General features: G+C 45.2%; 1 protein-coding gene across 2 annotated transcripts; it reads left to right on the top strand.

The window, feature by feature from the left end:
- Window positions 1–239: 239 nt before the first annotated feature.
- LOC148501763 (gamma-crystallin-1-like) lies at window positions 240–11,022 on the top strand. 2 transcript variants are annotated; one of them, XM_088450018.1, is made up of 4 exons: window positions 240–379; window positions 2,375–2,617; window positions 6,747–7,064; window positions 10,963–11,022. In XM_088450018.1, exons 1-3 carry the CDS (start codon window positions 371–373, stop codon window positions 7,017–7,019), a joined length of 525 nt encoding a protein of 174 aa, XP_088306144.1. In that variant the 5' UTR covers window positions 240–370; the 3' UTR covers window positions 7,020–7,064; window positions 10,963–11,022. The 2 variants fall into 2 exon arrangements, with proteins under 2 accessions (XP_088306144.1, XP_088306143.1); XM_088450017.1 differs by lacking the exon at window positions 10,963–11,022 and having other exon boundaries at window positions 6,747–7,078.
- Window positions 11,023–13,858: the final 2,836 nt, after the last annotated feature.

The following is a 13,858-nucleotide window of genomic DNA, read 5'->3' as shown; positions in this document are numbered from 1 at the left end:
CATAAATAATTCAGTGCCCGTGGCACAGTACATCCTATCTTACTGACATGTCTGGCTATATTTTGATCTATCGTGCGGTGACGTCCCTGTTGCTGCGTTGCGACATTGCTGATGGATTTACCGCACGATAATCTTTATTTGATGACAATGAGATGAAAATCCCTCCAACAATAGAACAATCCCTACTAGCTGTTTGTACAAAGAGCTCACGCTACGCTCTGCAGAGCACACAGTGACCCGATCACCGCTCCTGGCAGACAGGGGCCTCAGCTGCCTGTCATGCACTTTTTTTAGCCTATAGTTGTGTGAAGTATATAAGGGACGGACGCTGGGAAATCTCTGCGATTAGCAGGACGGAAAATCCATTGACATGGGAAAGGTAAGACACACAGGGCCTGATTCAGAGCTACTCGTAAGCAGCCGCTCATTCGCTCCGAGCGATGTTTGCCCAACTGCGCATGCGTACGGATCGTTATACGCATGCGTGAACCAGTCAGTGCGGTCGAAATTCATGTGCTTGCAAAATAGCGAATGCCTGATAATTTGAGTGACAGAATGAGGCGTATGTGGGTGGTAACAGGGGAAGGTGCTTGAAAACGGGGAGTGGAGATCCGACCGCAGGTGTGCTTAAAGGTCAAAACGGGCGTTTTATGGGTGTGCATAATTAAAACAGCAGCGTCATTGACCACGTCACTGGGTTATTTAATAGCCAGAACTGCTTGCAAATTGTGGTAGCAAAAACCGACCACAAGAATAGCGAGCAGTTCATACCCTGGTCGATGTACTCGATTAATCTAATAAATAGCGGACATGACGTAGGATGCGAGCGGCCAGGGGGCGTAGTTTCCCAAAAAACGTCTGCAAGTTTTGTTCGCTCGTTCAGACCTAGAGGCGTGAACAGACCGCTAAACAGCGAATGGTTCATTTGAATAGCCACCCCTATTTTCTGGACGAGCGTGCGCTAATTGCGTCCGGCTCTGAATCAGGCCCACAGTCAGGATACCTCTATTAATGCCATTATATATGTCACTGTATTACCTTATCAAACTAAACATATATGGCGCATACAATGATCCCATAAACCACAGGCCGCACAGGTAATAGACTTCTAACACAGCACCGTTTAAAATATTAAATGAAATTAAAAGTAAATGCAAAATATAAAATGTGACAGAAACTACTACAGCAGTCACCACTTATAGCTCAGGAGACGTCTGTCATTAGCTTGTTCTGTTTAAGAACAATCACTGAATTCTTTCTGAGCCTCATATTGTAAATTAAATACTGTAGGCATATATATATGTACATAGTCATTCAATTGATATAATAATGGAATTGCTATAAAATCACAAGTAATTACAATAATATTAAATGTTTATTCATTTCTATATGTTATCAGAGCACAAAATGTTTGAATCAGTTGTGTATATATTATGTCTCTATGTCTATACATTGTGCAGTGAGGTTTGAGTACGAAGTGGTTATATATATATATTTTTATAACAAATCCATCTGTTTATGTACAGTATACTGTATAACGTGATAACAAAGTAATAAGTGGTTAAACGCGATAGCATCGTTACTGCCCAGTTCACACGCTGAAACACCCTATTTCACGGAAAAGACAGATCCGGCCAAGTTGTGTCTGATGCAGAATCGGTCTGACCAGGGCCAGCTCTAGGGGTGTACGACCAGTGCGGTTGCACAGGGGTGCCACCCATAGAGGGCACCCCTCCCCAACATCCTGATTTCAGCGGGACAGTACTGTCCTGCTGCTCCACCTGTGGGCCGAAGTGGCCCGTGGGTGGTCAAATCAGGAGGTTGGGGACCCCCACTGCCGCAGCTGTGCGGCGGTGCCAGACCCCTGGAGTGCCGCGTGCATTCACTGATGGGAGAGGGCTGGGGGAAGCCCAGCCAGTGACGGAGGGCTGGGCTTTACCCCTAGCCTGACGTTATTTGGAGGTGGGCACGCCTCCAAATAACATCACTTAGGGGGTGTGACCTATGATGAGGTGGTCACCCACAGCTATGCGAGCGGCCAAGAGGCCGCAACCAGAAAAAAAAACAAATGCCCTGATTCAGAGCGGGCGCTCGTTCAGAGCGTCCAGCTCTGAATCAGGCCCACAATGTATAAAATTAGGGGAAGGGAAGAATGGTTGTTGGGTGAACTGGGAAAGATAAATGTCAGAGGGCGGGTGAAGTATTGCGTTATGAGGGGGGCTGATTTGCCTTAATAATAAGATATGTTTTAGGGGGTTTAAAACTGGTTTATGCAATGATCTGAAATCTATAAACCTTGTAACAATATATCTTTGGTTTAATATTAGTCTGTAGAGTTTGGAGATGTTAATCCCTTTGTGTTACCCCTGCCCAGATCATCTTTTACGAGGACAGGAACTTCCAGGGCCGCGCCTACGAGTGCAGCTCCGACAGCTCCGATCTGCTGTCTCACTTCCAGCATTGTGGCTCCATCCGCGTTGAGCATGGAAACTGGATGGTCTACGAGTTTCCCAACTATAGGGGGTGTCAGTTCTTCCTAAAGAGAGGCGAATATCCTGACTTCAACCAATGCCTGGGCTTCGGAGACTCCATCAGATCCTGCAGGATTATACCCCAGGTACCTTTTCTTTTCTAGAAAAGTAGATTTATTAAATATTTAATTATGTTACATTAGAGGAGGGGGGAGTCTTTTTAAAGCCTGAGGGCCTTATTCAGAGCCGCTCGTAAGCAGCCGCTCGTTCGCTCCGAGCGATGTTCGCACATCTGTGCATGCGTATGGGTCATAATGCGCATGCACCAACCAGTCAGTGCGGTCGGAAATCGTGTGCTCGCAAAATAGCGAATGCCTGCTAATTTGAGTGACAGGATGAGGCGTTTGTGGGTGGTAACAGGGGAAGGTGCTTGAAAATGGGGAGTGGAGATCAGAACGCAGGCGTGCCTAACGGTCAAAACGGACGTTTTAAGGGTGTGCATAATTAACAAAGCAGCTTCATTGACCACGTCACTTGGTTGTCTTTTAGCCTGAACTGCTCGCATGATTGCGGTAGGAAAATGCTACCACAAGAATAGCGAGCAGTTCATACGCCTTTCGATGTACTCGATTAATCTAATAAATAGCGGAGATGACGTATGTAGCGAACGGCCAAGGGGCGTCTTTACAAAATAGCGAGCGCATGTTTCGGACGCTCGCTCAGACATAGAGGCGTCAACAGACCGCAAAGAGCTAGCGCTCAATTTAAATAGCCAGCCCCTTTTTCTGAATGAGCGAGCGCAAATAGCGTCTGGCTCTGAATCAGGCCCTGAGTGTAATTGCCTAAATAGCAGCTTCTAAACCTATTAATAAAAAGTCAGAGACTCCGCTCAACCGCAAAAGATAGGACTCTGACAATGTCTGATTGATCGGCTGCCTACATACATGTGTCAGCAGCACTGAGGTTGTAAATGGTGAATAAGCCCATTAGCAAAGAGCCAGCAGTTTAATATCTTCACAATGATGGGTGCCCCAGACACCTGACAGACCATGAATTTAAGGACCCCCATACATCTGCGATGGATTGCCGCGATGGAGTGAACCAGAGATGCCGGGTCGGCACAACGGTGAAATCTAACATGTTGGAATTCACAGATTTGCCGATTACAATCAAAAAATTATCGTGATTGGCAGATCGGTCTAATTTAACATGTAGAATTTCACCAATCCTGCAGCATATCGCGGAACATCGATGTCTGCCTGTCCGGCATTTCCGACCGGCGGATCCCCGTTTCCAATCCGATCGCAGGATCGCACCGATCCATCTGTGATGTATGGGGGCCTTTAGACATAGATACTGCAGGCGCCCATCACTTATGTAATAATAAACAACAATGGCAATAAGAATTGGAGAGAAAAAGGTAAAAGCCTTTTAGATTCTGATAACTCTCATTGGAACTATTTAAAGGGAGATGAATTCCTGGGAAACCCATTGTCCTACGTGCCAAGCATATTGTGTTCGATAACCCACAAGCCAAGAGTCTCGGTAACAATGCCCATCACCAGCTACCTGACACTTCCTATCCTGGTGACAAAACCAACCTGGGGTCCTGTAACCTAAACCATGAGCCACAAAATGCTACATGACAGCCACCTGGCCAATCCCAAGGTTCCCCCTTAGAGATGCATAAATATATGTATCACAGTCAGTCACATCTCAACCAGGGCAAACCATTAACCCTTCTCCCCTTATTCACCATAGGAGGGCAATTTCCCACCTCAATGACCGTCTCTATCGCTTCCAGTAAGTGGAAATGTAACATTCCTAAGGCAATGTCTGATAAATGTGCTCCATCCGGTATACTCAGTGTCTTCCTATTCCCAATGTCTGGTGATAATAGACCCCATCATACCACGAAAACCAGATACAATCTGATTTACTGTCAATACACTAGTGGCCTATCTCCCCACTGCGCATTGCACCATCTCAGACCACGCCACCACGCTGAGCATTGCACCATCTCAGACCACGCCACCACACTGAGCATTGCACCATCTCAGACCATGCCACCACACTGAGCATTGCACCATCTCAGACCATGCTACCACACTGAGCATTGCACCATCTCAGACCACGCCACCACACTGAGCATTGCATCATCTCAGACCATGCCACCACACTGAGCATTGCACCATCTCATACCACGCCACCACACTGAGCATTGCACCATCTCAGACCACGCCACCACACTGAGCGTTGCACCATCTCAGACCACGTCACCACACTGAGCATTGCACCATCTCAGACCACGTCACCACACTGAGCATTGCACCATCTCAGACCACGCCACCACACTGAGCATTGCATCATCTCAGACCACGCCACCACACTGAGCATTGCACCATCTCAGGCCATGCCTCCACACTCAGTATTGCACCATCTCAGACCACGCCACCACACTGAGCATTGCACCATCTCAGACCACGCCACCACACTGAGCGTTGCACATCTCAGACCACGCCACCACACTGAGCTTTGCACCATCTCAGACCAGGCCACCACACTGAGCTTTGCACCATCTCAGACCACTCCACCACACTGAGCATTGCACCATCTCAGACCAGGCCACCACACTGAGCATTGCACCATCTCAGACCAGGCCACCACACTGAGCATTGCACCATGCCTTGATGGAATGTGTACCTTTAAAACACAGCCTGGTTATGCATCATCCATGAGTAAGAACCATCCCACCATTCCACTCATGAACTCCAGCACCTTCCTACAGCTGTATAATAAAGGTTTTTAATTCAACCTTAATAATCTCTGTCCCACTGGGGCTGACTAACTCAGTTACTTGCATGGCCCTAAAGAGTGCTAACATAAAATCAGCACACAATAAAATGTGCTTCAGTTGGGACCAGCACTCTCTTTGGGGGATGCCGGTAATAAGTTGACTGCTGACTTGGATCTCAATGTAAATAGATTCTCATACATAACCCTATTAAGGTCAAATACAGTTTAGGGATCCAGTCAAAATCCCGACAGCTGAGATACCGGCGCTTAGAATAAGGGCTCCGGAATCCCGACACCTGTCAGAATCCCGGTGCCACCATCCTGACCGCCAGCATCCCGACAGTAATTAACAGGGTTAGGGGGAGAGTTAGGGGTTGGCGTTAGAGATAGGCACTAAAGGGGGAGGTTAGGTTTAGGCACCAGTGGGGGAGGTTAGGGTCAGGCACCGGGGAGGGAGGGTTAGGGGTAGGGAGAGGGGGAGGGTTAGAATACTGATTGACATGTGTCAGTATTCTAACCCTGTCGGGATGTCGGCGTCAAGGTTCTGACTCCAGGATCCCAAGTGCCGGCATCCTGTACCCAACCCATAGTTTAAATGGGGCTTCTGGCCCCACCATTCTCCCCAGCTCTTTACAATGGGGAAGAAATACGGTCATAAAATACTGTAAGAGGAGATGTTTCAAGCCTTGGAGAGAGATAAATTGGAGAAATTGCCCAAATCGTCCAATCAGCTTCTCCCTGTCATTTCATAGACTGTACCCGTCACATGAACTCCTCCATTTTATCTCTCTCCATGGCTAGATACATCTCCCCCCCCCAGTATGTGATGATAAGGCATATAAGGGGCTATGTATCAAACCTTGGAGAGAGAGAAAGTACCAGCCAATCAGCTTCTGTCACTTTACCGGCTGTGTTTCAAAAATGCCTGTTAAATGCTGATTGGTTGGTACTTTCTCTCCATTTTATCTCTCTCCAATGTTTGATACATCTCCCCCATAGAGTGTAAGCTCTACTGGGGCAGGGACTGATGGAACTGACTGTTACATTCTCTGTAAAGCGCTGCGTAATATCTGTGCGCAATATGAGTAACTGCTAATAAATAAATAATAAATATAATGACAACTAAAAGGGAAGATGAAGGACATATAATTTTTATTATCATTTATTTATATGGCACCACAAGGGTTCCGCAGCGCCTTACACAGCACATAAACAGATGAGCACCCAAGAATAACAGTTATTAGCAGTACAAAACAATGTGGGACCAGGTGTATAACCATTGCTGCATAGCACTTAGATAAGCAGCAGGGCGCCAGCATCCAAGGGCTCGGTGCCAACGTAGGGAGTTAGGAGGAAATGATAGTATATAAGTAAGGGAAGGAGGAGCACGTGAGGGAAGGGGGCCCTGCTCGTGAGCGCTTACATTCTAAATGATGACCTTTCATATTGTAATCTGTTCTTTTATTTCCATTACTCCAGCAAACTTCATGCAAAATTCGGGTTTATGAGAGAGAAGATTTCAAAGGACAAATGATGGAATTCACAGAAGATTGCCCACAAGTGTACGAGAAGTTCCGCTACCAGGACATCCACTCCTGCAATGTTCTCCAGGGACACTGGATCTTCTATGATGAACCCAACTACAAGGGGCGCCAGTATTACCTGAGACCCGGAGAGTACCGGAGATACACCGACTGGGGGGCAGTGAACAGCAGGGTTGGGTCTTTCAGAAGGGCCACAGACTTTCACTAACTCGCTGCAACAAGGCGCCATCTCAGACGCTGCTAATAAAACATTGTACAGTAAAGATTTGCACGTCCCTGACAATTCCAATTTATATATTATAACGTGTCCTGTAAATTTCCGTAGCTCCATACTATCATTCAGAGAACTCACCGATAGCCTCCTTTACAATGTTACTCAACATGGGTGTTATTTATCCATCTACATCATTATTATTAAGAATGTTCTATGTAATCCCAACCAGTGCCACCAAGAGGGATGCCTGGCTCCAATACCAGGGGGTGTGGCAAAGCATGAGTGCAGAAGGGGGCATGGTTATGACGGGGGAATGGCTATACTGCCCTGGCAGGCTGAGTCTCTCTGTACCGGCCACCATTCGCCCTCTGTGCATGTGGTCCCAACATTTTCCACAGTACTTCCCAATAGGGAAAAATAAGACTACAGGGGAGATGTATCAAACCTTGGAGAGAGGTAAAATGGAGCTGTTGCCCAAAGCAACAAATTAGCACCTAACTTTTATTACAGAGACTGTACTAGATAAATGGCAGAAGGTGATTGGATGCTTTGGGCAATTTCTGTACTTTATCTCTCTCCAAGGCTTGATACATCTCACCCCATGTCTCTGCAAGGCTTGATACGTCTATCCAAGGCTTGATACGTCTCTCCATGGCTTGATACATCTCCCCCCATGTCCCTCCAAGGCTTGATACATCTCCCCGTATGTCTCTCCAATGCTTGATACATCTCCCCCTATGTCTCTCCAAGGCTTGATATCTCTCCCCCTATGTCTTTCCAATGCTTGATACATCTCCCCCTATGTCTCTCCAAGGCTTGATACATCTCCCCCTATGTCTCTCCAAGGCTTGATACATCTCCCCGTATGTCTCTCCAAGGCTGGGATACGTCTCCCCCTATGTCTCTCCAAGGCTTGATACCTCCCCCCTATCTCTCTCCAAGTCTTGATACCTCTCCCCCTATGTATTAGCACACAGCCACAGCGATGCAATCTACAGGGAAAAATAGCATTTTAATTTTGTAGATTTGAAAATGCGCTCACTGGTGCCATGTGATCCGGCCACGCAGTGGGAGTAGCATAGTAGTTACGTTGTTTGAGCATAGATAAGCAATAAATGTATGTTTTTGAGTAAACTGTGTATTCGGGTGGCAGGGAGTCCCGGAATGGGCTACAGAGTTGTAGAAGGCGCTTCAGGAACTAGATAAGCCGTCTGGGCAGAGGCGTAACAAGGGTTCATGGCGCAAATAAAAAAATGTCACCCCTTGAAAACTGTACTTTCAAATTCTGGACGAATTTGTATATTGTTAATCAAATAAACACTCAGTGAGGACACAAATAAGGAAAAGGCAAGGGCACGGGCAAGGGCACGGCATGGACAAGGGCACGGGCATGGGCACGGCATGGACAAGGGCACGGGCATGGACAAGGGTATGGGCACGGGTAAGGGAAAACATTAACAGAACAGGAATATACCACGTGTGCGCACTGCTGTGCAATGGAAATTGTAAGTGAACAAAGGCGACCTGGGAGCCATCTAGCTTTAGGGATTTTAGTAGCTGAGACACAAATGTTATCCTCCTCCCAGTCGCCGTCCACAAACATCCAGCACATTTCCAGCATACGGAGACCGTGCATTTCTATCGCAGCGGTGCCTCTGAGTGTACACACATGGGACGCAAGTAACATGCGGCTTTTTAGTGGCTTAGATGCATGCGAGGGAGCAAAGAATAGCTCAACTCAGTGAACATTGCCATTACGGTTCATTCATAATCAGGCCCAGTAATGGGTTAAACAATTAGATAAAGTATCTTAGGAACACTACACTATGGGATATAATTACTAAAGTGAGAGTTTTTAGAAGTGGAGATGTTGCCCATAGCAACCAACCAGATTATACTTATCATTTATCTAGCACCTTGTAGAAGATAATAGCTAGAATCTGATTGGTTGCTATGGGCAACATCTCCTCTTCAAAAAACTCTCACTTTAGTAAATATACTTCCAATGTATCAGATCTTTTACGTCGATGAAAAACTAAAATACTTATTTACTGCGCATAGTGGTAAAAAGTAATCCTGTTGAATTCTCAATAGATATAGCTGTGTTTGCTTTCTATATAGACACAGGAGGCTTGTATATAATGATATAGAGTAGATGTAATCACATAAATATCTAAAAATATAAAAAAAATTAGATCACAATCAGCAAAGCATCAATGCATAAGAAGCAATTATACCCTAATATAACAAAATAACCATATACAATAGGAACTGAATAGAAGGCATACGGAGCTGTTACATCACTATTCTGTGTAATTAGTAGTCTGTGTCCACAACTCAATGAATACTTAATTGCTACAAATGTATCTTGTAAGTGTGTAGTTGGAAACAATTTGTTGCAATTCAATGTTCTCATTTAAAACCACAGAACAAGCCTGTAGAGACAATCCGCAGCTGTTAGTGATTGAATTGGCGTCCCAGTAACGATCCCGCAGCTTGAATAATAAATGTTATATTACCTCAGTCCAACTGGGCAGATATATTCTCCACCAATTGATATTCCCCGGTCACTATATTCGCATGGCCACGCAAAAAGGTCCAAAACCGGATGTGAGGTATCTAGTGGTGTGCAGGGGAAAAGCGCTGTGGGCAGTAGTGAGCATCTACTGTTGTTACCATTCCTATGGGCCAGATGGTAATGTCCGTGCAGGAAACAGGTATCAGGCAACAGCAGATGGAAGTGGTGAATGCGGCAGTAATGACTGCTACTGCTGTCGTTCCCGGCTACTGGCAATCAGGCAGTAATTAACAGGGTTAGGGGGAGAGTTAGGGGTTGGCGTTAGAGATAGGCACTAAAGGGGGAGGTTAGGTTTAGGCACCAGTGGGGGAGGTTAGGGTCAGGCACCGGGGAGGGAGGGTTAGGGGTAGGGAGAGGGGGAGGGTTAGAATACTGATTGACATGTGTCAGTATTCTAACCCTGTCGGGATGTCGGCGTCAAGGTTCTGACTCCAGGATCCCAAGTGCCGGCATCCTGTACCCAACCCATAGTTTAAATGGGGCTTCTGGCCCCACCATTCTCCCCAGCTCTTTACAATGGGGAAGAAATACGGTCATAAAATACTGTAAGAGGAGATGTTTCAAGCCTTGGAGAGAGATAAATTGGAGAAATTGCCCAAATCGTCCAATCAGCTTCTCCCTGTCATTTCATAGACTGTACCCGTCACATGAACTCCTCCATTTTATCTCTCTCCATGGCTAGATACATCTCCCCCCCCAGTATGTGATGATAAGGCATATAAGGGGCTATGTATCAAACCTTGGAGAGAGAGAAAGTACCAGCCAATCAGCTTCTGTCACTTTACCGGCTGTGTTTCAAAAATGCCTGTTAAATGCTGATTGGTTGGTACTTTCTCTCCATTTTATCTCTCTCCAATGTTTGATACATCTCCCCCATAGAGTGTAAGCTCTACTGGGGCAGGGACTGATGGAACTGACTGTTACATTCTCTGTAAAGCGCTGCGTAATATCTGTGCGCAATATGAGTAACTGCTAATAAATAAATAATAAATATAATGACAACTAAAAGGGAAGATGAAGGACATATAATTTTTATTATCATTTATTTATATGGCACCACAAGGGTTCCGCAGCGCCTTACACAGCACATAAACAGATGAGCACCCAAGAATAACAGTTATTAGCAGTACAAAACAATGTGGGACCAGGTGTATAACCATTGCTGCATAGCACTTAGATAAGCAGCAGGGCGCCAGCATCCAAGGGCTCGGTGCCAACGTAGGGAGTTAGGAGGAAATGATAGTATATAAGTAAGGGAAGGAGGAGCACGTGAGGGAAGGGGGCCCTGCTCGTGAGCGCTTACATTCTAAATGATGACCTTTCATATTGTAATCTGTTCTTTTATTTCCATTACTCCAGCAAACTTCATGCAAAATTCGGGTTTATGAGAGAGAAGATTTCAAAGGACAAATGATGGAATTCACAGAAGATTGCCCACAAGTGTACGAGAAGTTCCGCTACCAGGACATCCACTCCTGCAATGTTCTCCAGGGACACTGGATCTTCTATGATGAACCCAACTACAAGGGGCGCCAGTATTACCTGAGACCCGGAGAGTACCGGAGATACACCGACTGGGGGGCAGTGAACAGCAGGGTTGGGTCTTTCAGAAGGGCCACAGACTTTCACTAACTCGCTGCAACAAGGCGCCATCTCAGACGCTGCTAATAAAACATTGTACAGTAAAGATTTGCACGTCCCTGACAATTCCAATTTATGTATTATAACGTGTCCTGTAAATTTCCGTAGCTCCATACTATCATTCAGAGAACTCACCGATAGCCTCCTTTACAATGTTACTCAACATGGGTGTTATTTATCCATCTACATCATTATTATTAAGAATGTTCTATGTAATCCCAACCAGTGCCACCAAGAGGGATGCCTGGCTCCAATACCAGGGGGTGTGGCAAAGCATGAGTGCAGAAGGGGGCATGGTTATGACGGGGGAATGGCTATACTGCCCTGGCAGGCTGAGTGGTGAATGCGGCAGTAATGACTGCTACTGCTGTCGTTCCCGGCTACTGGCAATCAGGCTCTCAGGTAAGAAACTAGCACTCTGACTGATCAGGAACACGACAGATGGCTGGAGAGTGAAAGGTCAACGCGTTTCGTCCTGTAGGATGCTGGGACTTTCTCAAGACTAGAGACTTAAGCTGCATACACAAGTAAAGATTATCTGTCCAACCAGCCAACTAGTTGATTGGTTGGAATGAAAATCTGGTACCGTATGAAAGCAAATGACAATCAGCAATTTGCTCCCAAACGCCATATATATTAATATTCTTAACACCTCTAACAGAGCAATAACAATACACAAGGAATTGGATTCAGGTGCAGCAAATTAATGAATCCGTAAGATCCTGGAGGAATATAAGGAGACACTATGGACCTAAGGCTGGGTACACATGTAGAGATTTTCTGTCCAACCATCCAACTAGTTGATTGGTTGGAATGAAAATCTGGTAATGTATGGGAGTAACTGATGATCAGCAATTTGCTCCTAAATGCCAGAAAACAGAGGAAAATGTTCATCAGACAAGTTTGTTAAATGTTTGATCTAAACAATTTGTTCAAACAACAGTTTTTGTAAATTTTTCGGCATTTGGGAGCAAATTGCTGATTGTCATTTCCTTTCATACCTTACCAGATTTTCATTCCAACCAATCAACTAGTTGGATGGTTGGACAGAAAAACTTTAGATGTGTACCCAGCCTAAGGGGCATATGTATCAAAGCTTGATGTGAGATAAAATTGTGAAATATATATCCCCACCCAATCAGCTCCAAACTATCATTTCTTAAACACAGCCTGCAAAATGTAAGTTAGAAGCTGATTGGTTGGTGATATATATTTCACAATTTCAACTCACATCAAGCTTTGATACATATGCCCATAAGTCTCTAGTCTTGAGAAAGTCCCGGCATCCTATGGGATGAAACGCGTTGACTTTTCACTCTCCAGCCATCTGTCGTGTACCTGATCAGTCAGAGTGGCCGTTCCTTACCTGATAGCCTGATTGCCAGTAGCCGGGAACGACAGCAGTAGCAGTCATTACTGCCCCATTCACCACTTCCATCTGTTGTTGCCTGACACCTGCTTCCTGCACGGACATTACCATCTGGCCCATAGGAATGGTAACAACAGTAGCCGCTCATTACCGCCCACAGCGCTTTTCCCCTGCACACCACTAGATACCTCACATCCGGTTTTGGACCTTTTTGCGTGGCCATGCGAATATAGTGAGCGGGGAATATCACTAGATGGAGAATATATCTGCCCAGTTGGACTGAGGTAATATAACATTTATTATTCAAGCTGCAGGATCAGCGGGATCGTAACTGGGACGCCAATTCAATCACTAACAGCTGCGGATTGTCTCTACAGGCTTGTTCTGTGGTTTTAAATGAGAACATTGAATTGCAACAAATTGTTACTTGTTTCCAACTACACACTTACAAGATACATTTGTAGCAATTAAGTATTCATTGAGTTGTGGACACAGACTACTAATTACACAGAATAGTGATTTAACACCTCTGTATGCCAGTGATTCCCAACCACGGTCCTCAAGGCAGACTAACAGTCCTGGTTTTAGTGATATCCATGCTTGAGCACAGATGGTTAAATCAAAATAACTGAGGTACTAATTAAGTCACCTGTGACAAGCTATGGCTATCCTTAAAACCTGGACTGTTAGTGTGCCTTGAGGACCGTGGTTGGGAACCTCTGCTGTATGCCTTGTATTCAATTCCTATTGTATATGGTTATTTTGTTATATTAGGGTATAATTGCTTCTTATGTATTGATGCTTTGCTGATTGTGATCTAATTTTTAAAATATTTTTATATTTTATATTATACAAGCCTCCTGTGTCTAAAGTAGGTGCAGCCTGGTGTCTCTGCTGGGGCACCTGCTGTGAGTGCCAAGACTCTATCAAGCAGCACATTCTATTTGGAAAGTATTTTTGCTGACAGCATTTTACTGTTACGCCACAAGGGGGCAGCAAAGATTATTCTATACATCACCAAAGGCTACTTCTGAATCTTTGTTAGTGACGGCAACCAAGAATCACTGTGTGACTTGGAAGCTGACCTTTATAGTGCCTACACATAGCACCTTCATCCACTCACTTCTTCAACTGTCAGGTGGCACCATGGACCAGCCTTTATATAATGTTTATTCAATACCTCAGTGCATCTCTAAACAAACCGTATTGCAATATTTTACACGAACAAACAAACCATGGAAAAAG

This window comes from Taudactylus pleione, unplaced genomic scaffold, assembly GCF_031769625.1.
Source record: "Taudactylus pleione unplaced genomic scaffold, aTauple2 ptg000503l, whole genome shotgun sequence".
Classification (NCBI taxonomy): domain Eukaryota; kingdom Metazoa; phylum Chordata; class Amphibia; order Anura; family Myobatrachidae; genus Taudactylus; species Taudactylus pleione.
This window is presented reverse-complemented; position numbering and strand designations above follow the sequence as displayed.

Excerpts from the sequence above, each read along its gene's own strand:
- LOC148501763 (XM_088450018.1), top strand. Across the intron at positions 2,618-6,746 it reads CCTGCAGGATTATACCCCAG|CAAACTTCATGCAAAATTCG; the intron begins GTACCTTTTCTT and ends CCATTACTCCAG.